Source organism: Triturus cristatus, chromosome 1_2 (assembly GCF_964204655.1).
Source record: "Triturus cristatus chromosome 1_2, aTriCri1.1, whole genome shotgun sequence".
In the NCBI taxonomy this organism is placed as follows: domain Eukaryota; kingdom Metazoa; phylum Chordata; class Amphibia; order Caudata; family Salamandridae; genus Triturus; species Triturus cristatus.
The window spans coordinates 34,843,679-34,867,218 of record NC_140580.1 but is presented as its reverse complement, the minus strand read 5'-3'; the positions used below and the strand labels follow the sequence as shown (position 1 = coordinate 34,867,218).

Below are 23,540 nucleotides of genomic sequence, written 5' to 3'. Positions count from 1 at the left end.
AGGAATTCTGCTGTGGGCAGCTTAGTGGAGAAGTGTGGCTCACTGGTTAGAGTAGGCAGACCTGGAAGCAGAGGTCAGCCCGGGACCAGGGTTCAATTCCCGGCTCGGCTGGGTCTTGAGTCCATAAATTGTCCATGGACTCGATAATTCTCGCTCCAGTGAATACTCGATTCATGGGTTCACACTCTGCGACTCTGGGCAATAGCTTGCTTAATCTCCACAATGGCCCCTCGTGGCGGGATGCCTGGCTTTCACCGTGTGGATGCCCTGCAGGGTTATCTCACAGGGGAATACCAGGATGGGTTCCCTAAGCAAGCGCTTAGAGACCGGTTAGTGATTTGCGCTATATAAATATCTGCACATATCTGCACATTTACTGAGCTCTCACCCAACTATAAGTTACGTCTAATACACTTTAAATACCTGCATAGGTTCTATAGAACCCCCATCAGCCTGAGAAAAATGGGGCTTCGGGAGACGGATGAGTGTTGGAGGTGTGGGCATGCATCGGCCTCTTTTCTTCACATAGCGTGGTCCTGCCCGGAGTTGGAAAGTTATTGGTCTCAAGTGTTCAATTTGACAAACCAGATAGTGGGTCGTTCGGACGCCCCGTCCCCTATGCTTGGGATACTGGGATATGTCAGAGATACCCTGCCGAAATCCTGTAAGCTGCATGCGCTGCTCCTATTGTTCGCTAAACGACAAGTGGCGATACATTGGGGTAGACGTAGGGTGCCCACGGTGAAGAGCTGGCTGGCGGATGTCACATATTGTCATACGCAGCTCACCACGTTCTGGGAGCTGCTACCTTCTGCATCGCGTCCTCGTGATATTTGGGATCCATTTGTGAATTGGGCTCGGGAACGACAAAGCTTGGAGGCAGAAGAGGGTGGTTTGCCTGACTGATCTAACTGGGGGGGTTGGGCTGTGGGAGCGGTGCATAGAGTGAGTAGATTTCTTATTTCCTCCCATGAGCTTGTGTGGCGCTTCTGCAACTAGAATAGCTTTGTGTAGTGCCTGTGCGGTCCTGTATGATTGCTTGTTGCAGGCGCTGGTGCCTCGTGTAGTGGGCCCTGGATCTCCCACATCCAACGACACTGCAAGCGTTGCCTACTGTACAATTGACATGTTGACCACCACAATTCCTCCTTTTTATGTATGACACCTAAAAGCATACTATCTGTGATTGTACTATAATGCAAACTGGCAGGTTTTGTTGGTTGTTCTTTTGTTGTCAACATTGTAAAAATGTTCAATAAAAACAAAAAAAAAAAAAAAGAAAAGAAGAAGAGGTGTTAAGTATGTTACTCCAACCCTACAACATGTTTGTCCACACCCTGAACCTTATGTGTTTCTGACATAGTTGCTGGAGTCTCTTCAGCTTTCGACTGTGATGTCTTAATTGTCATGATGCCTAGTTAGACTTTACAACTGTTGATTCACACATTCTTTTTATTCCTAAAGAGTTAAGTAAACACTTTCAAAACATCAAGTTTACTTTCAAATGTTTACACATATTTACCTCTGACAATTTCTAGTTTGCTTTCTTTATGGTGCCAGCACAACTGGGGTTGCTTCAGAGCACTAACACAAAACAAACAATCTCAAGCGTCTGGGAATCCATGAATCGAAAACTAAACTCATCCCATGGCACACTTTTTTGAATGTATCATAAAGAGGTGCTGTTGACACATCATCTTAGCTTGGTGAACCCGAAATACAAAGAACATCATCTTAAGAAAACAACTTCTTAAAGCAATGTTGGAGCATTTCTTAGTTTGTATTTTAATGCAAGGCACGTACGACAATATTTATACACACATACATTCTTTTTTGGCTCATTTTTCATTATAGACATTTTCTGGTTTGCTGTGACAAGCAGATAGACATTCACGTGTGATATATATATACTGGTTACTTAACCAAAGTTCGCGATGTGGGACTGTTTGACTCACACAGTGCGTGGGACAATATGGACTGCGGGACTCCAGTTACCAGCATACTTTGCGTTTACCATCGACAGAGATTGAAGAACTATCAAACAGTAAGCAAAGTTCCTGGACATTTTGAACCTGTTTTAAAACACAATGCTGGCAATGATTAAGGCATTCGCCGAAACGCGCCTGCCAGGTGTTTTAGTACTTACCTGCTGTACTGGTGGCAAATAAATCTTACCTGCAGTGGTCCAATAGCATGTGTCGGACCCGTTCTTTTAAGAGGCGGGACTGGTGGTGGATATATATATATATATATCAAAATCTATATTGTACATAATCCGTTTACTACCATGAATACTATCCATGCAAAAGTTTGTGCCTTAGTTATGACTGAATCACAAATCAATTCCGAATAACGGACAAAAGATAACGTTATGACATCAATTCCTATGATGAAACAGAATTAATGTCGATACTAATTAGTCCTTCACGTATTTTTAGTCCTGGGTTTTGAAAGCGCAGCTGTCAAACAAACCTATTACTAAAAGTAAAGAGTGGGCTTTGGGTCTGCCCTTTCAGCTAGCTTTCTTTTACCAGCCTCTTTCAGCATTTGGCTCTAGACTTTGCCAATCAAGTCTTGGGTCAGCCCTGCTGTAACTGTAAACTGTGCATTAAAGTGAATATATACAACACATATACTTCGTGCTATGAAACCAGTATACTGAGATTACCACTTTTTGCTTCTTGCGTATTTGATTGTACAAAACTTGATTAAAAAAAAAAAAAATAGAAAAAAAAAATCTTGACTCAGCCTAGTGCAGCATTCATCACTCACCTATTGCTTCTGGCTGTTTGTGTATATCATTCTGCTTACACTCAAGTGCTTGCACTTAACTGCTTGAGGAACTACTTCACAGTTAATAGTCATCTCTATCCATTCCTGTTATCCCCATTCCATGGGTCTCATTCTAATGTGACAACTCTGAATGCGCTAGCACATTAAACCCATACCGGTTTGTTTTACTAATTCTTGTTTAAGATTTGTTCCCTACTTTTCACTTCTAAGTGAGGGACACTTGGGCGCCCAGTTGTAGTTGGTTTGCACTATACAAAACTATTAAGGGTTGTTTATCCATCTCTCTAGGAACAAGAAACATATGGTCATTCCTGGTTTATCGATTCTTTTGGGATCAGGAGGCATGTGGCCATTCCTGTTTTTGGGTCGAGCCTAGAGTCAGTGCGCATGCGCTGCTCTGCGAGACTTGTTGTAGTGAAGTAGGGAATAGGAGCCCGCCCACATTTGCCATTGGCTTGTGTCATTGCCCTTCCTAAATGCTGGCTTCTTATTCGTAAATTGGCTTGTTAGTCCCGCCTTGTCTTTATTTGTAACCTCCGATGGCGACTGGCCCTTTTACTTTGGTTGTTACACAGTAGTTCTTCTTAAGTCTGTTAGTACTATTTTATTTATCGAGTTTCTCTTACTACAGGCACGACATGCTTTGTTTACATTTAGTCTGTGGTGCCTTCTTTACGGACCCGGCAGCAAGAGGCTGTTTAGGCATATCGCGGGTGGAGAGCAGCAAGGGCGGTGTGCCATTTTGCTCCCACCCCCCTCCCGGGATCCATGAGGCTTCTAACGGACTGGCCTCTCTAGTAAACTCGTTCCTCTCCCCATAATTAATTACTTTACTTGGCGGAGTTCACACTATTCAGTGTCTTTTTGTTTTTTCACACATCAGCCCACGGTTGGGTGGACCTTAGCGAGTTCACACCACCGGGGCTGCGCACATCCCCCTCTGGTCCTGACGAATGCCCGATTAACACTCCATGAGGCAGAAACATGTTGACCGCCACGGAGTGAACCAGGTCTTTTATTTTTTTGACCCTCACTCCTTTTTACTCCTTTCCATTTAAGCAAAATTAATAAAGTTTCTTTTTGACTTGATTGGACATTTTAAATTCACTTTCCCCACACAACCAACCCAGCTCCGCAGTAACCTGGCGTCGCAGCACACTGGGATGACATTCGGTCGTCCCAGTGGAAGCCCAATGATGAAGCATGTCACCAACCAGGTTGGTGAGTGAGGGCTTTTTTCATACCCACTGGGTATTGCTCCATAGTGGCCAAACTTGCTTCCTATGAACATAACGGTTCACAGGGAATCTGAGGCTCTTTGCTCGTTGGATCAATGTATTGCATTGACTAGAGTGCCCCCTGTTTCATATTATTGTACACTGGCTTTGTTGTTTTTTGATGTGCCTTCTTTACAACCAAGCCCTTCCACACTCCCGTTGTCCGTGCTTTCTTTAACCCCGCCCGTCCTTCCATTGTCTGTACCTTCTTTACCCCCCTCCCGTTGTCCGTGCTTTCTTCCACCCCTCTCGTTGTCCATGATGCCTACCTATTGGCTATGCCAATACTATTTTTTTAAATGCAAAATAATGGTGGCCACGCATCGTGCATCTCACCCAACTCAGCAACCAGTTCAAGTCTCCCAAAGCTAAACTAAACATTGCTGCAATATACGCAGCTGCACTGGTGGTAAGGATCGGATGGAGTGAAAAGAATAAATTGGGGGAAATGAGCTACAATTTATGGGGAACACTCTTTATGTTAAGAAAGGCAGACCAACACAGGAGTATGCGGAGGTGATAATCGGAGCATCACGGGACAAAATTTAATTAATTGAGCCGCCATTTTCTTCATTATCACCTGTGAGACCACCTTTTAATGTGCGAGTTCAGCATGTCTGCTGTACCAAAAACTATTTGGTTTGATTTAATAGGCTAAACCTTTTTTCCATACATAATACAAATCTAGCCACATAAAGGATACACATGACCCATGACTTGCCTCTTAGTTCATTAACAGCATTTTCATCAGGGCGGGGGCAGTAATGTTTCTCAAATCAGGTTTAAAAAGTATTGCTTTTAACAAAAACATAACTAAAGCATGAAGTCATAGCACATTGTCATTTATAATGAGCAGATTTTATAATGAAATGGCCACAAACTTTCCCACTGACATGCAGCTTTACTGATAAAACTATATAATGTACAAACGATGTTTGGAAATAGAATTTCTGCAAATGTGTGATTTGCACATCACCAAGTAAAGTGTTCTGGTTTGTTTTGCTCTTATTTAACTCGCATGCATCACACTTCTTAATTCCCCAAAAAATTGCTTTTGTGATTCCGGATATATTTTGAAATATTTGTAATATTAATTTACAGATTATTTATTTAAATGTGGAGTGTTAGAGAAAAATAACTTGCATCGTAATACAGCTCACTTGACAAAAATATCTAACTCTAGTAAGAGAGAGAAAAATAAACCTCATTTTTCAAGCAGAAATGAGTTTAAAGACAAATTAACATTTGACCTCTTTCCTTGAACAGGCAGCAAATAAGTTAAGATAAAAACAAGATTTAATGGCATCTTAATTGCTCATTCACTTTCTGAATGAACAGAATACCTGTTCCTTTCCAGCCTAAGTTTACTCACCAGATTGGTCTAGTAGGAGCTAAAAATAGCTCGACCTGATAACATTTTACTCGCAATTGCGAGTGGGCAAGTACATTTTTTGAGGCCTGGAAATGGATTTGATGCCAACAGAACGGTTGCAAAAAAATTATGTAAATGGACATGCAATGGAGGGAACGGGACTGCCTCAACGTCAGGTCAGGTCTACTAAAAGAGGCCAGGGATGTGAGCTGCACTGGTCAGGTTGGATGTGACATGCAAACATCGGACCAAAGTAAGGGAGTAGTTTGGTGCAACCATTCTGACTAAAATGGAGGAGGAGCAGGCCCAAGTTAATAAAATGCCAACAATTGAATGGTGAATGTTTGATGGGGGTATGGGTGATGGAGTGTCCTGGTGCAAGCATGCATCATAATGGGGGTTTGTTTGAACGTGAAGAGGTTCTTGTGTTGGATTATAAGGAGGAGGGAGAGGAGTTGGAAGAGGGGGAAATCCCACATTGGCAAAACAAGCAAATACCATGGAGAGAGCAGAGAACATAGTTGGGGGAGGGGAGGTGCTTAACTTGTCAGAGAAACCTACTATACTACAGATACCTGAAGCGAAGAAAGGGTGCAAAGTTGAAGTTTCTGAAGGCTGCTGAGGGCTGAGAGAAGAAATGGGGGCTTATGGGACAAACCGACCAGCAACTCCCAGCAAAAGACTAAAGCCTGGTGAGGAAGGCCAGTGAAATATTTGGATGATGGGGGAAGGTAAAAGGGGTATAGCAAGCACAGAAAAGGGAGTTTTTGTGGAACAAAAGTGAAATATATCCAACAAACAAAGGTTGCCCATTGTGAGAATGCCCGCACGATAACATTACCTCATGCAGTGAGGTCAACAACAGGCTCATGCTTTTCATGCTGACATTAAAACTGGCTTCCTAGGCTGACGCGTTTCGGATGTAAATCCTTCTTCCAGAGCCTTTCAATCATTCAACAAACACAGCGTGGTTCAGAACACCTGCTATTTATTTGAAGGGGTCCCACCCATATGGGCAATATCTCACGCCTTTTCAGGCGTATGCCGCAAGTATTATGGTATCAGCAGGCCGAACCACAAATCAAACCCATGTGGGTGCTACCATTATTGAAAATTAAATAAAATTAAATCCCAAGTGAGTCAATGTCTGCTTGAAGCACAGTGCCCGCTGCAATTCACTGGCGAGTGTTGTCGTCCTCTGTGCGTGCCGGGTCATCCCAACAACACAGGTCCGCTGAAACGAGGCGGGGCATCCTCGCGGCTTGGGCCGAGCAGCAGCTAATCCAACAAACAAAGGTTGCCCATTGTGAGAATGCCCGCACGATAACGTTACCTCATGCAGTGAGGTCAACAGGCTCCTGCTTTTCATGCAGACATTAAAACTGGGTTCATAGGCTGACGCGCTTCGGATGTAAATCCTTCTTCCAGAGCCTTTCAATCATGCAACAAACACAGCGTGGTTCAGAACACCTGCTATTTAATAGAAGGGGTCCCGCCCATATGGGCAAGATCTTGGGCTTATGCCTTAAATTATTATGGTATCAGCAGTCCGAACCCCAAATCAAACCCATGTGGGTGCTGCCATTGTTGAAAATTAAATAAAATTAAAATCCCAAGTGAGTCAATGTCTGCTGGAAGCACAGTGCCCGCTGCAATACACAGAACACTCACTGGCGAGTGTTGCCGTCCTTTAAGCGTGCCGGGTCATCTCAACAACGCAGGTGCGCTGAACCGCGGCGGGGCATCCTCGCGGCTTGAGCCGGCTCACAACGGGCAACCTTTGTTGGAGATATATATATATATATATATATATTTTAAAAAACACGCAGAAGGATGATGAGAACAAATATACAACAGAGGAGGGCAAGAAAACTGAAGGTGCTGATAAGTCAGATAAAACGAAGGGTAAATAGGTTGAGGGTCAGAAGACAGACGGGAGCGCAAGGGAAAACTGATGAGTCTCAAACTACCTTACATGGGATGCCCATGCCTCTGGGTGCACATTTAGCTAGATGGAAAGGCGAGGTCATAGGTGTGTACAAACTGTTGCATAGGTAGGTTCAATCGACAGAAAGATCCAAAGAAGAGGCTTGGAAACCAGTACAGACACCAAGAGTGCCTATTAACATGGATACATGGACATCCGCCTGTAAGACCTGGCCCTTTTTGCAGGTTTAGCCCAAAACTTTTTGCCTTTGCCGCCTGTTTTTCTGAGCCTGTTTTTGTTGGCTATAGAACTCTGGGCACTTTACCACTGCTGATCAGTGCTAAAGTGCATATGTTAACTGTGTAAATTGTAATTATGATGGATTATCCATGATTGCGATAGTTGATTTATTTGGCAAGTCCCTAGTAAAGTGCACAGAGTGTACCAGGGCCTGTAAACCAAATGCTTGCAGCACTGGTTGTGCCACTCACCCAAGTAGCCCTGTAAAGGTGTCTCAGACCTGCCACTGCAGTGTCTGCGCACACAGTTTAAAACTGCCATGCTGACCTGGCAAGTGCACCCACTTGCCAGGCCCTAACCTTCCCTTTTCTTACATGTAAGGCACTGCTAACATAGGCCCATGGGCAGGGTGCAGTGTATGTGAAAGGTAAGACATGTGCTGGTGTGTTTTTCATGTCCTGATGGTGGAATACTGTGCATTTCATTGTTCACTGTTAAAAGGCTGTCTCAGGATTATGCACTGAGGAGGTAGACGTTGCCATAACTCGTGATTTCTATGCCATTTTCTTTAAAGACTGTCTTGCCTCTACATGTTTTCTTATTATGGTCCTGTGTATTTTGCAAAATTAAAAATGCCAATAAAGATATTTTCACTTTTAAAAGGCTGTCTGTCCCATAGATTAACATGGGAGCTGCCTTGTAACATATTACAAGTGTAACTTTCCATTGGGACAAGTCGGAGAAATGAAGCTTAGGCTCTCTGAACTCAGAATTTAATAACACACCTTTTAGTAAAGGTGGTTTTTAAATTCTGTGTTTGAAAAAGCCACTTATCAAGAGGGCATTTTTTTTGCTTTACCACTATGTGTACCTCTGCCTGTTTGTGCATTCACCGCCTGGTTTTGGAGTGACAAGAGTTGGGGATAATCATTCACTCTGGACAGTCACAAGGGGGGTTGAAGTGTGTCCTGCCTTTCCTGGGTGACTCATAGCCAGGCTGAATAGACATTTCTGCATTTAGAGTGGTGGGGTGAGTTTTCACTAGCACCAGAATAGGCTGTGTCTGCTCTGCACAATGCTGTAATCCACCTTCTGTATTGAGGGTTGACCAGGGTGGACAGAACAGGTTTTACTGAGCTCTTGGAACAAAGACCACAAAGAAAAAATGGGGTATAAATATTAGACCTTAAACCCTAAAACTTTAGATCACTACTGGAATAAGGAGGACCATCTGCCAGGGAGAAGAGGAGGAGGCTGCCCCTTTGCTGCGTGTTGCTTTTCTGGGTTGGCCTGCACTTTCTGCTTCTGCCAAGGAGAGGACAAAGACTGGACTTTGCTGTGAACCTGCTTGAGAAAAATCTCCAAGGGCCTGTGTGTGCTTGCCTCCTGTTCTGCAGTCTCAGAGACAAAAGAAGATCACCCATAGCTTCCTTGAAGTCCCATACTAGGGAGTTATGACCTAGCAGGAGGTGCGTATTCCATGTCTGTGCCTCCCGAGGTTGTTTCTGCTACAGAAAGCAACCCAAAACTGGAAGTTTTGAAGGAAAGCAATGCTTCGCTCCCCTTGCGGCTGAATTTTCTCACGCTGCACCACAGTGCGGGAGAAACTCCCGACACCCAGCTCCGTGCAGCCAAAAAATAGATGCAGTGCCTGCCAGTGGCCCAAGGATCCGCTGCATTCTGAGTCCCGTGTACCGATCTCTGACGCCGAAGATCACCGCACAGACTCAGATGCAGGACCTGTTGGGCAGCAAGAAGAATCGGTGCATCACCAGTCGGCAGCTGGAGAAACAGACACAGCACCTGGTTCCCCGTCACTGCATCGCCTCCAGTATGTCTACATCTTCCACGCATCATACTTGAGTGCCAAATCTACAAGACCACGGAGGTCGCAGTAAAAAAACAACGCATCACCTCCCCGCACAGTAAGAAACCAACGCTTCACCTCCTCTCCTGTAAGGAACTGATGCATCACCTCCCCTGCATGGCAGTAAAGAACCAACGCATCACCTCCCCTGCGCGTAAAGAACCGACGCATCACCTTCTCTGCGGCTGTTTTTTGCTTCAGATTTTGAGACATCCCAGGTACTTTGTGTTAAAAGTGATGCATCCCCACTATCCCCAGGGCAATGCCAACGGTGACACAGGCGGTTCTTCTAGCCTGGCGCGCCTCCTTGCGCCACACCGAATGAACGAACAAACTGACCCAATGCACTCCACTCTGGAGGGGACCCGGCTTCAAGAAGAGAGTGGCCTAGAGGAATTCCGGCCGTGGGACCTCATCGGCATCTCGTAGCTTGGAGACGTGTGGACAGGTGACCATATGCTTACCTTCCAAGACTTACAAACCCGTTATTCTCTACACTCCTCGCAGTTTTATAGATATCTGCAGCTACGCCACACCCTCTACATGCACGTACCTCAAGGCACATCCCTTCCAGAGTACAGTCCCCCTGAGGCACAGATTATGAGAGGCAACCTGGGAAAAGGGGGTATCTCCCGTATTTACCGCTCACTTACCAACAACACTCCAAACACATTCGAGGGGATCCGAAGCCTATGGGAGCAATGGGTGGGGCCTCTTGAGGAGGACGACTGGATAGACGCTCTAATGGCACCCAAGACAGTCACCACCTCTGCCAGGCTCCGTCTGATCCAACTATATTATCTGCATGCCGCATACTTAATGCCCAAATGCCTCTTCTGCGCAAGTATGAAGCCAGATGCGGCTTGTGCGCGATGCGCTCATGACCCAGCAGACTTCTTTCACATGGTATGGGCCTGCCCGGTCATCACACGTTACTGGGATTCCATAGAAAAAGAACTCGGGTTCTGGGCCAGGAGGTCCCGCAAAACCCCATAAATATACTCCTGGGAATCACGGACGGCCTGGATGGCTCTCGGTCTGACAAGCGATTCTTTACCACTGCCATAATGTTGGCCAAGCGCGACATCGCGACTAGCTGGATAGACCCGAAATCCCCTAGCATACCGAAATGGCGTAGACTGGTGCGCAGCACAAGAGAAACCGCTATTTGAGGCCAGAGGGTGTCCAGCGAAATACCGCAAGGTCTGGGGCAAATAGTTGGGGCAAATAGACTAAACATGTCTCCTTGTAAGTGAGTGCAGTGCGCGGGATCTGCGGGACCATGTGTAAAAACTAATCTCCCTGTCCATGTAAAGAATAATGTCAAATGATTGCTGTGCTGTGTTATATTTGACTACCTCTGGTAGTTTCTGTTGAAAACAATAAAGTGGTTCATCACATAAAAAAAAAAAGTGACGCATCCATAGTCTCCTATGGACAGAACTGTTTTTACATTCTAAAAGTAAAAAAAAAAAACAAATTGTCAAACATATTTTATTAGTTTTTATGCACAAGATACATTATATAATAGGATTTTCAAGGCACCCCTCACAGGGGGGCACTAGGTGCAATGAGGCTGTAAGTGGCTGCTAACACTGAACATTTCATATCAGTCCAACCCGGTAACATTGGAGTGCTAAAGAGGGTTACAGTTCTTTGTATGGACGGGTGTGGGTGGTATCCAGAACAACTATTGATGATAGCCAGTGTGACAATAGGCGACCCATCTTTCTTTTGCAGTGGGAATAGCCCGAAAGCCTTCTTCAGAGGGAGGCACTGGAACAGCTCAAGGTTATACAATAACAATCCCCAGTTGGGGAAAAACAGGAACAACAAATCAAGAATGAAAAAACAATCCCCCCTTCCCTCCCACCCCCCGCTCCGACTATGGTGGTGGCTAATCCACAGCCGGACTGGCTATGGCTGTGTGAGGCAGATTATAGTTGGAAGAGATGAAGAGCTCTAAGAGACGAAGGGCATACAGCGGACGGTAGACCACATGAAAGGAAGGCAACCAGGAGTCCCCACCGGAATTCAAAGTTCTTAAAGTTGTCTTGAAAGACAACTGACATTCGCTCCAAACTAAGAAGTTTCCACAGTCTAGAATGCCACAGGGAGATCGCTGGCGCCTACTTCCTTTTCCAGGCGGCTGCTAGGGTAACTTTCGTTGCGCCTATGCACAGCCACATAATCATTTTGTCTGCCCGAGTCTGATGTTCAAGTGTAGAATCTCGGAGACCCAGAAGGACCCCCGCCATGGTGGTTGGAATGGGGTACCCCAGTATATCTTTAATGTGCGCGAAGATTTCCTCCCAAAAAGCGCAAATAGTCGGGCAGTCCCACCAGATATGTTTAAAGTCTCCCAGTAGTCCACACACTCTCCAGCATCTGTCAGAAGTGTTGGGAAAGATCTGTCTGAGCCTAGAGGGGTGGAGGTACCAGTCCATCATGGTCTTTAGGTGGGCTTCCCTTAGATCTGAAGAGTGATTAAAGCGTGTAATGTCTGTCCATAGGTGTCCCCATTCAGTATCCGAGATGGGACGTTGTAAAACGTCTTCCCAAGCGGACATGTATCTCGGTCTCGGGGAGACCGTAGTGGTGAGAAGAAATTGGTATAGGAAGGAAATCCCTCTCATAGTTGTGGTCTTCGTGAGGAAGGATTCGAAGCGTGTAAGGGGCCGGGTGGCTGCATCTGCATCGCGTATTGGTGGTGTTAGGGCCTAGTGCCTCAATGGAGTGTAGTGGTACCGTTCTGTGTGTCCCAGGTTATAGTCCCGCTGACAACTGTCGAAGGTGAGAGGGTCATAGTTATGAAAAAGGTGGGTCAGAGCAAGGCAGCCCCCCTCTCTCTAGGCGTTAAAAGGCCCCTCCTGGATACCCGGTGGGAATTCTGCATTAAAGTGGAGCGGGGTAAACGGAGAGGGAAAAGAGGTACACCTTTTGTCTCCCGCTACGGTGTCCCACACCTTTAGCGTAGTGCGCGTGGGTGTCGCGATGTACGTGTTTGGGGGTCTATCTTTTCTAGGGCACCATATTAAATCCCAGATGTTTCTGCCAGTTACGGTACGATCCATGTGCAGCCAATGTTTATATGATACCCCTTTTGACCACTTGACCAGAACTCGGAGCTGTGCTGCCTTGTAGTATAACTGGATGTCAGGGAGGCCCACTCCCCCCTCCGATCGGGAGCGACGCAGCATGGAGAAGGAGAAGCGGGCACGTCCCCCTTGCCATATAAAATGTAGGATCATAGTCTTAATTCGGCTTAAGAAGTCTCTGTCTAGCTCTATGGGCAGGGCCTGGAATAAATAAAGAAGCTTAAGGAGGAGAGTCATTTTTACTGCGTGTATTTGGCCCAACCAGGATAGGAAGAGAGGCCGCCAATTTGAAAGGTCCGCTTGGATGCGAGTAAGAATAGGCGGGAAATTAGCCGCATACAGCCTGTTAATCCTCGGTGTCAGTTGAACCCCTAGGTATTGTATGGAGGAGGAAGCCTAAGCGAGGAGGGTGAGAGATTGGAGTCTGTGGACCTCTGCTGCTGGCAATGTGAGGTTTAGGACACAGGATTTTCAAAAGTTTATTCTGAAGCCAGCAACCAGTTCATATCGTGCAAGTTCTGACTGTAGGGCTGGCAGGGATGTGGCTGGGTCCGAAAGGGATAAGAGCACGTCATCGGCGAATAAGGAGATTTTATATGAATACCTCGGATATTGGGATTATCCCTAATTGCCATTGCGAGGGGCTCAATGCTAAGGGCGAAGAGTAGGGGAAAAACGGGACATCCCTGCCTAGTGCCTCTAGAGTGGAAGAAGGAGGCTGAGTTAACCCCGTTGACAAGGATGTATGTCGTTACAACGCACACTTTTACAACGCATGCACTTACAACGCATTTTTTACAATGCAACATCCACTACAACGCATTCCATTACATAGCATGACACTACAACGCATGTTTAAAAACTACCTTTACAACGCATTCCATTATATCGCATACTACCTTTACAACGCATACCATTACAACGCATAATATTAAATTGCATTTAAGGTAAGTATTGGATAGTATAGGGGTAAAAATTACTATTCTAACTCCAGGGGGTGCAACAGTAGGGTAAGTGTTGGATTGCGATGTAATGGAATGCGTTGTAAAGGTAGTTTTTAAACATGCGTTGTAGTGTCATGCGCTGTAATGGAATGCGTTGTAGTGGATGTTGCGTTGTAAACATTTTGTTGTAAGTGTAGTGCGTTGTAATAGTTGCGTTGTAAAGGTTGTTCACAGTTGACAACCACTCTGGAGCGAGGTTGTCGATAATTAGCTCGGATCATGGTTAGGAATTGTGTTGAGAAGCCGAATGCCTTGAGGGTGTGGAACAAGAACGCCCAGTTTACGTGGTCAAAAGCTTTCTCAGCATCCAGACCCACCAATACCGCAGGGCTCCGACGTCTGTTAGCCTTTTCAATGAGATGGACAATTCTACAAGTGTTGTCGTGAGTTTGGCGGCCATTAATGAATCCGGACCGGTCCGGGTGTATGAGGTCAGGCATGAGGTCATTCATTCGTTTGGCTATGATGGAAGAGTATAATTTGGCATCGAGGTTGAGGAGAGCAATAGGTCAGTATGATGCACAGTGTTGGGGGTCTTTCCCGGGTTTTGGTATCACTGAGATCATGGCCTCAGTCATAGATGGAGCAGGTTCCCCGGTCTCGGCCATCTTGTTAAAAAGCAGCGTAAGGTAGGGGCAGATGTCGGGGACAAAGGTCTTGTAGAAAAGGGCGGTATACCCGTCTGGACCTGGGGCCTTGTGGGGCTTAAGGGCTTTGATCGCCAAATTGACATCCTCATGTGTGAAGGGAGCGGAGAGCAGCTCGTTCCATTCGCTGGAAACCTGAGGTTGGGGCAACGCACGAAGATATTCCTGTTGGGGGTCAGTATCTAGATCATCCCCGGAGTAAAGAGCGTCATAAAATGAGCCAAAGATTTCAGCTTTGCCTTCATCCCAGTGTGTCATCTCCCCAGAGTGACCCACAATGCCACCTATGTATTCCCTCTCCCGTTTATCTTGCAGTTGCCTAGCCAAATGTTTACCTATTTTGTTGCCGTGTGAGTAAGATGAATGGTGGAGTTTGAGAAGTATGAACTCAGCTCTATTATCATAAATGGCACGGAGTTTGCCGTGAAGTGCAGTCAAATGACGGAGAGTATGCCGAGTGGGGTGTAGTTTATGAGTGTTCTCAAGAGAGGACAGTTCCTGTTCTAGTCGAGTTCGTTCCTTAGCACGCTGTGTATTTAATGCTGAATTAAGTGCGATACATTTCCCGCGGAAGACTGCTTTGAATGCATCCCAGGTGATAAACTCCGATGTGTCCTCTGGTTTGTTGACCTCAAAGAAGTCTGTAACGGTGTCCCTAAGTTTAGTGCAAGATTCTTTATCTCGCGATAACGATGCCGAAAAGTACCACCTGAGCGCAGCCGGCGTGTCCCCGCGCCACGACAGGCAAATGGAAAACAAGCTATGATCGGACACAGAGAGAGGGAAAATCTTGGCATCCAGGAGAGAGCCCATTAGGGACTGGCTGATGAAGATATAGTCAAGACTGGAGTACGTGCGGTGTACATGTGAGTGAAAGGTAAAGTCCCGCGTTTGGGGGTAAAGGGTACGCCAAGAGTCAAGAAGGCCGAGGTCTTGGATCCGTTGTTGAGTGTCAGCGGAAAAGGATCCCAGTGTGGAGCGCTGCGAGTGTGTGCTATCCAATTCCTTATGCCAGGTCAAGTTAAAGTCACCCATGACGACTATCTGTCCTTCCGCAAAACCCAGCAATTTTCCCAGAAGCGTGTGTAGGAACAGAGTCTGACCAGAATCGGGTGCGTATAGTGCCACAAAGGTGCAGGCCTTCCCACTCAGACGGCCCTTGACCATGACCCATCGTCCCTCTTTATCGCTAAGGACCTCTAATGGTTGGAAACGGATGTAAGAGTGGAACAGAAGTGCCACTCCCCTGTGTTTGGTAAGGGCTGAAGATCTATAGATTAAGGGGTATTGTTTGTGTTTAAAGCGTGTTGCATCGGTTCTGGCGAGGTGTGTCTCCTGGAGCGCCACCACATCTAAATTGTGGTCAATAATACATTTCCAGATTTTCTGGTGTTTTTGAGGGGAGTTAAGGCCTTTGACATTCCAGGTTCCAATAGTAACGGTCATAGTGTCAATGATAGAAGTATGGGTATTTGTAGAAGCCCATGTAACCTAAGTGTGTCTCGCGTCAGCCCCCTAAGGATGTTACATGGTTTATTCATCTCAAGGTACACGAACAACCAAAGGTCCTCCAGGGCTGAATGATAAAAAGCCACCACCATGTCTCCCTCCCAACCCTCCCCAAACCCCAACAAAAGGAAGCAAACAAAAATTAGGATAGGATTCCGAAAAGTGAGAACATGGTTCCGTCGGGTCCGAGGTCCCCGTCCATGCCCACCCCAGCTACCAAGTTAAGACAAAAAAGAATGTACAGTATCTAGATGTGGCTGCAAAACAATGGTAGGTAAAAGACCCCTCCCATACTGAAAGTTCCTAAAGGTCGGCAATAATGGAGGACCAGGCACGTCAGCGCCCGCCGCCAACCCCGGCGGCATCAACCCCGAGGCTTGCAAGAGAAAACACATTTGAATAGTATCAACATATTACTCTGAACAAGTGTACAAAACAATGACAAAATCCCCAAGTTAAAGGCACTGTTCTTACTGCGAGAAGGGGACAGTTCATGAGTGCTTATGTCCTTCCCCAGGTAAGCTGAGTTCCAAAAGTTCGGGCTCATGCAGATCATGGGGAGGACGGTCCCAGATTGTGGTCGAAGAGCTTCATTGGAAGACGGGGGCTGCCCCAACCCCCGGTCATCGTCGGGGGGGGGGGGGGGGGGGGGCAAGAGCAAGCAAGCATTGAAATAGAAACCACAGAGAACCAGAACCCCCGCCAGGTTCAGGGGAACATTAGGTCATGGCACCCCCCTCCGCACCCTCCTCAAGGTCTCGGATACGTACATTCGCCCTCCGTGACCGATTTTCAAGGTCCTCCGTCTTGAGGAGAGAGATAGGTGGAGCTGTTCCTGAAGCTGACGAACATCTTCCTGCAGCTCTGTGTTTAGTCGCTCCTGCTCCTGGGAATGCGTCTCCAAGTCAAGGACCCTATGCCCACAGAGTCTACATCTTGCTGAAGGGAGGTCATGCAGCCCGTTAGGTCCGCCCGTAGTTGATCAATGGAGGTCTGAATGTCCTGGCTGAGATCCTTGCGGAGTTCCGATTTAAAATCTTTATACATCGCCGCCAAGTCCGCTTTCGTGATTGCCATTGCAGTGGCTCCTGTGTCGCCCGCAGCGTCGGGTGTTTGTCGGAGGGGATGAAATCTGAGACCCTAGCCGCCTGCCTGCTCGTCGTCTTCTTTGGCGGCATATGGTGCGGACCTAGCTGGCCCTTGAGTAGTTACCCGAGGGGATGGGGCTATAGCGCTCCCCGCTGCAGGCTACTAGACAGGGGGTGAAGGCAGAGATAGGGCTGTCGGATTCGAAAATGCGAGGTCCGCGAGGAATGTATGACCCCCTATGTAGGCATGTCCCACAGGAAACGGATCGTGGCCAACCGGTACCAGGAAACCAGGTAGGTAGGTGATCGGCAGTGCAATCCGCAGTCCCGCTGGTTGTGCTGGAGTGTAGCGGGGGCACGCTGCGGGGCGCTGGCGTGAGTTGGCGCGACGTGAGGAGGCCAAGATCCTCCAGGGCGCGGTCACTATCACCAAATCAGGGTCAGATTGGGCCCAGGGGCAGGTCGAGGTTGTTCCGTAAGACCCTGGAGCAACCCGACGTCGTCGAGATCCTCTGTCTCCTGGCTGTGTAAGAAGCAGGCTGGTGACGTGGGGGGAGACCGCAGGCTGGACAAGGAGCCGGTGCGAGGCTTAAAGGGAGCCAGGGAAGGCTTTGATCCTCATCTGCAGGGCGCCAACGCCCGCCATTTTAGGGTCAGACAGGCGCCAGGCGGGAAGTCCCGGGGCAGAGCCGAGCAATGTGCCCCCCGGCCCAAAAGATTCCGCGGGAGTTTCCGCAGGGCGATAGCGTGCCAGCAGCAGTCCTACCTCTCGAGGGCGGCCCCAACTGGCAGTGTCCTCGGCAGAGCGCCGGCCGCCATGTTGCGCGTTGCCGCTGCTCCCTGCCGCCGGGAATGACGGCCACGTCTGGGGACTCAGGAATGAGCAGGATCTCTCCGCCAGTGCCTCCAGCACTCTGCTTCAGGTAGGGAGCATTCTCATCCAAGATGTAGCCCTGCAGCCACTTGAAGCCGTGCCAGAGTAGCGCGTGGACCGGGAGCCGAAGCGAGCTACGTCCACTCCGCCATCTTGCCCGGCCACGCCCCCTAAAAGTCAAATTTTGATATCTGTATGTTGGATTTTTTTTGTTATTTTGGTATTGTTTAGTTTAGATAAAGATACTTTTTTGTCTAAACTGGTGCGGTGTCCATTTAAGGTGTTTTCATTATATTACTGTTGGTTATATACAAATGCTTTACACATTGACTTTGTAGTTTAGCCTGCCTGCTCTGTGCCAATCTACCAGACGGTGAGCACAGGCAAACTTAGGTGTGTACTTTTCTCATTCCAACTAGAATGAAGGGTTCCTACTTGGACAAGGTGCATACCTCTACCAACTAGAGACCCCCAATTCTAACACCCCCTTTCCTATCTATGTGTCTACTGTGAATAGTTTCCAGATAGATCAATTTTTAAATACATAGACCTGATCAGAAAAGCAGAGATCAATTACAGGGAGGAGGCACAGTTACACTATAAAAAAAGAATGTCGGACTAGATTGCGAATAAAACAGGACAAAGCCCGGGGTAAAGTGGATAATGAGCTTTGGCTCCAATTATTGTACCCAACATGAACTCCAAAAGCACTTCATACAGCTAGTGGTTTGGCGGTACCGTATCAGCCCTTTCTGGGGAGGTCCACCCTTAGGGTGGGTGTGCACCTGCGCAAGGAGGAAAGAGATTGATCCTGGCGCATGCTGAATACTTAACAGGGGCTACTGTATCAGAAATCCCTGTAGGTACAAGCGTGAATGTACAAAGTGTGGGAGAAATCACCCAGTGTTGCAGTGTTTCAGGGACAGGCAAGTTTTGGTCAAGTCAAACTAGGAAGAGGAATGAAACAGCAACCTGGAAACAAGTGTTTTAACGCTGATTAATATCGACAAACTAAATTTCTTGCACGTACACTGAAATTGGGTTTTCAAGAGGGTTTTAGACTTGGTTACCAGGGGCCTAAACAAAGGAGGTTTGTGACAACTTATGATCAGCAAGGGAGATGCCACAGGTTGTAAAAGAAACGTTGAGCATAAAGTAGTTTAGGGGGAATATTGCTGATCTGTTTACTTATTGGAAGGTTTATCTGTCAATGACTTAATTGATAAGGACACAGCAGTGCAGTTTACCTTAGCAGATGTATCAATCGAATTGGTGAGATGTGGAACAGGTAATGATTTGGCATAACGTCAGCAGTCAGCCTGCTTCCAACACATCCAGTTGATTTTCCTTTATTGAATATTCTGTTTGACAGCTTCATTTATATACACAAAGTCTTATAAAGGTTTGTGCAATGTCATGAAGGCTGTTTGAGGTTTTTATTTTGTGAAAGAATAATTATTTTGCAGTAAAATAGAACCAAGAAATACCCATGTCAGCACAATGTATCTCGCAGGATACCACATCATAGTTTTCGGAGGTCCCTGAACTAGGCTCTTTCAACCAAAAGCCCCTCCCACACAAACAAGGCACTTCTTATTCATGTCCATCACCCCGAAATGGTTAATACTCCTGTCTCAATGGTCCATTTAGGAGGACCCGGTACATCCCCCACTCATTCCATATTTTTCCCACTTGTGGTGGAACCCTCTACTCCAGTAAACTTCCCTCCCCGCAGCTCTGCACGAATCCATGTCAGATTTACAATTCTCAACACAAGGTGATCAGGTGCTCCCCACATACGCACAATGTTCTGCTTAGCCACTGCAACTCCTAGGGTAGATAACAGCCTGAGGTATTTCCGAAGATTTTCGTCCCCCAGACATTTCGGAGGATTGTTTTATGTGAGACCTCAGCCATGAGGACGGCCCCCTCTCAAGTTCCTTCCTGACCCCCCATCCAGAAATCCACTGGTCATGGACAGTTCCATAGTGTATGTAGAACTCTCCCTCCACCCACCCACTTCCCCGCGGGGACTCACATCCCCAGGCACACTGATCGGTGGAGTTCCTGCCCAACCTGTGTAGAAGTACTCTTGTATAGTAGGAACAGTATAGTAGTAATTCAATCATTCAAAAACATGCTCTAACTGCCACTTCCCTGTGTGACTGGATCGCCTCCTCCCAGTCTACCACCCCTAAGCTCTCCTATATCCAACTCCAAGGTCTCCTTCAACTTCAGTAGGGGACTGAGGGCATTGTTCAACAACTTGCTGTAAGTGATGGAGATTGCATTGTTTTGGAGTGGCTCCGTCAATTTATCCTCTAGCGGCAAAGCACCTTCTAATGGCTAGCCCCGCTCCTCATGCACCTGCAATACATGCCTCAGCTGATGAAATTGAAAAATTTCCTTGGGTGCCATCCCATAATTTGACTACAGCACCTCCCAGGTGATCAGATCCTCCCCTTTCCACACATCCCCCGCGTCATCGAAATGCCTATTAGGTCCAACCTGAAAACCCTACAAGTCTCTTCACCTCCGCCAACAAGTTACTATCCTACAATGGAGTCATCACTGTGAGTCGTCTCCACCAGCCCAAACATATAGTCACCACCCACCAAATGGAGGTAATGACTCTTGTCAAAGGCAGGAGGAATCTATGACCTCTCTTGTAATACAGTGCCCACAGGTAGCCCCTATAACCCAAAGCCCTACCTGCCTGTATCAAGGGCTCTTTCAACAGATTTGAAAACCCTAACAAGGGTAGGCAAAAAAACGAAAAGGACGAACAGGCAGGAAGAGAGATCCTATAACTAAAAGAAAGCTTGTGGTGTTGGTAAAAGGCCTACAAGCGTAACATTCTTCTAATTTTGAAGCGTTGCTAAGTTAGATGGCTATCATTTGGAGTTGTTAGTGTTTCTGAACTGTTTGGGACAGCAAAGACAATGTCATAAATGTTGAGGATGCTACGTTTAAAGAGGAAAAATTGTGGTTGCGCTTGGAGGGGAAAAAAACATCGAAATCCGAACAAGCGGGAAATGGTGCTATGCAGCATGAGTATTGGTGTGTCCATGGGAGCGTGGCTGCAGTTTAGAGCAGTTGGCGGGACAAAGAAAGGTACTTTTTTTTGTCACCAGAACCGAAAGAAGTTGCTGGCATCTCAGGTCCTAGTTGTAATGAGGAAAGTGCTGACTGGAGTGGGGGGCTGAAGGGGGGAGGGGGGGGGGGAGGGGGTTTTAGCACTCATTCCTTTAGGGCATGAATGGCTTCTGCGGCTAATCGGTTGGGATTTCCCCGAGGGACAATATGTGGGTGGGATGACCATCATCGGAATGTTGTCTGCGTCACATTAGGGATATAGAAGATGTTTTTAACAGTATTATTTTCAGGTCTAAGTTGCGCAGCAGTACCAAGTGTGGCGATGTTTTCTATTTTGATTATTGGGCACTCTTTCATAAAATGGGCAGCGAAACCAGCAGAAGACCTTTTGGAAGCAGCTTGGGATTTTGGGCCACTGAATTTAAGATTGAATGGTGGGGGTGAACTGGGGAAATGATTGCACTAGCTATCTGATTTAATGAGTGGGAGGCCCTCCCTGGATGTGTTAGTGATTCATTTAGGCAAGAACGGCTTGTTGTAGCTTTGGGGATTGGGTTTGAGAAAAGTAATAGAACAGGACTTTTAAGTTATTGAGAGGTTTTGATCGGGGACACACATTTTTGGACAACACGGATTGCTAGACGCATGAGGGGCAGTTAAATACAATGTGCCCGAAAAAGCCATGTGCAAAGTAAACAGGGGGATGCACTGTTTTAATCAAAACAGGGGTATAGGAATAATTGTGCATTACGACATCACGAAGGAGGACTTAACAATAATTTGTCAGGATGGGTACACTTTACATTCTGGAGTTATTAATTTTAGTTGCTTGAAGTGCAGGACCAACTAGCACAGAAATTAGAGGTACAATGATGAAAAAGCATCAGCACTGGCTGCTGGGCGACTGCCCACTTGTGTTGGGACGTTAATTGGGGGCAGTTGGGGTGACAGGCAGTGAACGGAAACACAGCCTGGGGGGTGTGGGGGGGCTAGAAAATCGTCGGAACTGGGTTTTCCTGGGTATCGGACAAGCTCACGCACTAGAACTGAATGGTTGAGGCATTGCTGGGGGATTCGTTGTCGATGCAGTACAAGGGAGCAATGCTTGGGTGAGGTGTGGAAGGACGATAAATGAAAGGGGGTGGTGCTGAACGTTAGGGTGTTTTTGTTGGGGGGTGGGGTTGTTGTGGTCGGGAGGAGGTTTAAAGATATGTTGATTAATTGTATAAGCGAGGTGGAAGTTTTGATAGGATGTATTTAATTATGAAATTCAGCTGCATAGTACGTGTCATGATAATTACGCTCGGTGTTGTGATCTGTGCGTAGCCAGTAGAGATATATGTATATATATATATATATATAGAGAGAGAGAGAGAGAGAGAGCGAGAGAGAGATACCAAAGCCAAGGCAAGAACTCACTTTATTTATTTAGAAAGTATTAAAATGATTTTACTCTTCTGGCCCCCTCAACCAGAGTAGTGTAGGAACTCCATCACAGCTCACATTAAGACTATCATTTGCTCACGCTCTACCTTTCCAATCCGATTTTTTTTAAAGATGATTTTACATTTTTGCACTTTGCCCGATACCTGCTTCTATTTGTATGGACCAGTTTTAGGATTGCTAGTCTCATAATGACGTGTTATGTGCTGGATGCCTCGTGGTCCAAATACAAAGATTGAGTGATTTGTGTGTTTTTTTCAAATCCTATTGTGAAAACTCTCTGCCTATATATGTCTTTTACCTTAATACTGTCATTAATCGTTCATTATCAGTGCACCCTACAACACATTCAGGGACTGGTGTCTTCTTTGCAGAACTTAGTCACTCCTAACCGAGTAGGACAAGACTGTAGCGTATCGCACACAACACTACCGATCTCCTACCCTCCAGAACGGCCACTTGGCACTAACCTCCGCCAGTGGGACAAGCGCCCCGCCATTTAATGTTTCTCTCCACCCCTTGAGGATGCAGCCCCGCCTACAATCTCTACCGTACTGCACCCTTTCCTGTATGTCCCAGCTCCGCCTCAACTCATGCAGCGCTCCCTTACAAATATTGTGCATGCATTAATATAGAATACACTTTTATTGTTGCGATTCCCTCACCTCGCGCCTCGCGTATATCGCGGCTCCAGGCAGCAGCACCGTAGAGCCACATCGCTGGCAATGCACGCCCTTACTGTTCTTGCCATCGGCAGACACCAGTCCAGCCTCCATGTCACTGACTGCTTGGGTGAAAGCAACCGCACGTGAAAACAAGACGGAACAAGCCCCGCCCAGACAGCGTCAACAGGCGAGATCGTAACAGGGGCGTGCTTGGTGACCAATGCGGAAGAAGAAGAGCACCTAGAGTTTGGGTAAAGTAGAGATGGGCGAGTCAACATAATTATAACTTTGAAAGCCAATGTTAAGTTCACGCCGAGACTGTTGAGTTAAACTTCTTTATTGAGTTATAAGGAGGGAAGGGGTAAACATGTCCAGTCGGGCAGAATAGCAATCTAACTGACTAAAGAGAACGCAAACACCGTTCGCAAGAACTGAGAACATTCCGATCGCAGATCTACGTGAGTTCTCTCTAGCCCCAGCTAAGATAAGTATGAACACAACACGTCTTCCCTTTATAAAAATGCAGGAACGTAAGGTCAAAGATAAACATAGGAGAACAAATAATGAAAATATATGTAAACAGCCGGAAAATGATTATGGTCAGTGCTCTAAATGGAAAAAATAAGTGCAGGTACTCACC

The 23,540-nt window shown here is 46.7% G+C and overlaps 1 protein-coding gene across 1 annotated transcript in view; it reads right to left on the bottom strand.

Annotated features, from left to right (window-relative positions):
• Window positions 1-23,117, bottom strand: part of RABIF (RAB interacting factor) — a 32,450-nt gene extending 9,333 nt beyond the window's left edge. The window contains exon 1 of the mRNA XM_085600341.1: window positions 22,901-23,117. Within this exon, the coding sequence (XP_085456467.1) occupies window positions 22,901-23,011 (111 nt within the window). The 5' untranslated portion in view covers window positions 23,012-23,117. The remainder of the gene's footprint in view (window positions 1-22,900) is intronic.
• Window positions 23,118-23,540: the final 423 nt, after the last annotated feature.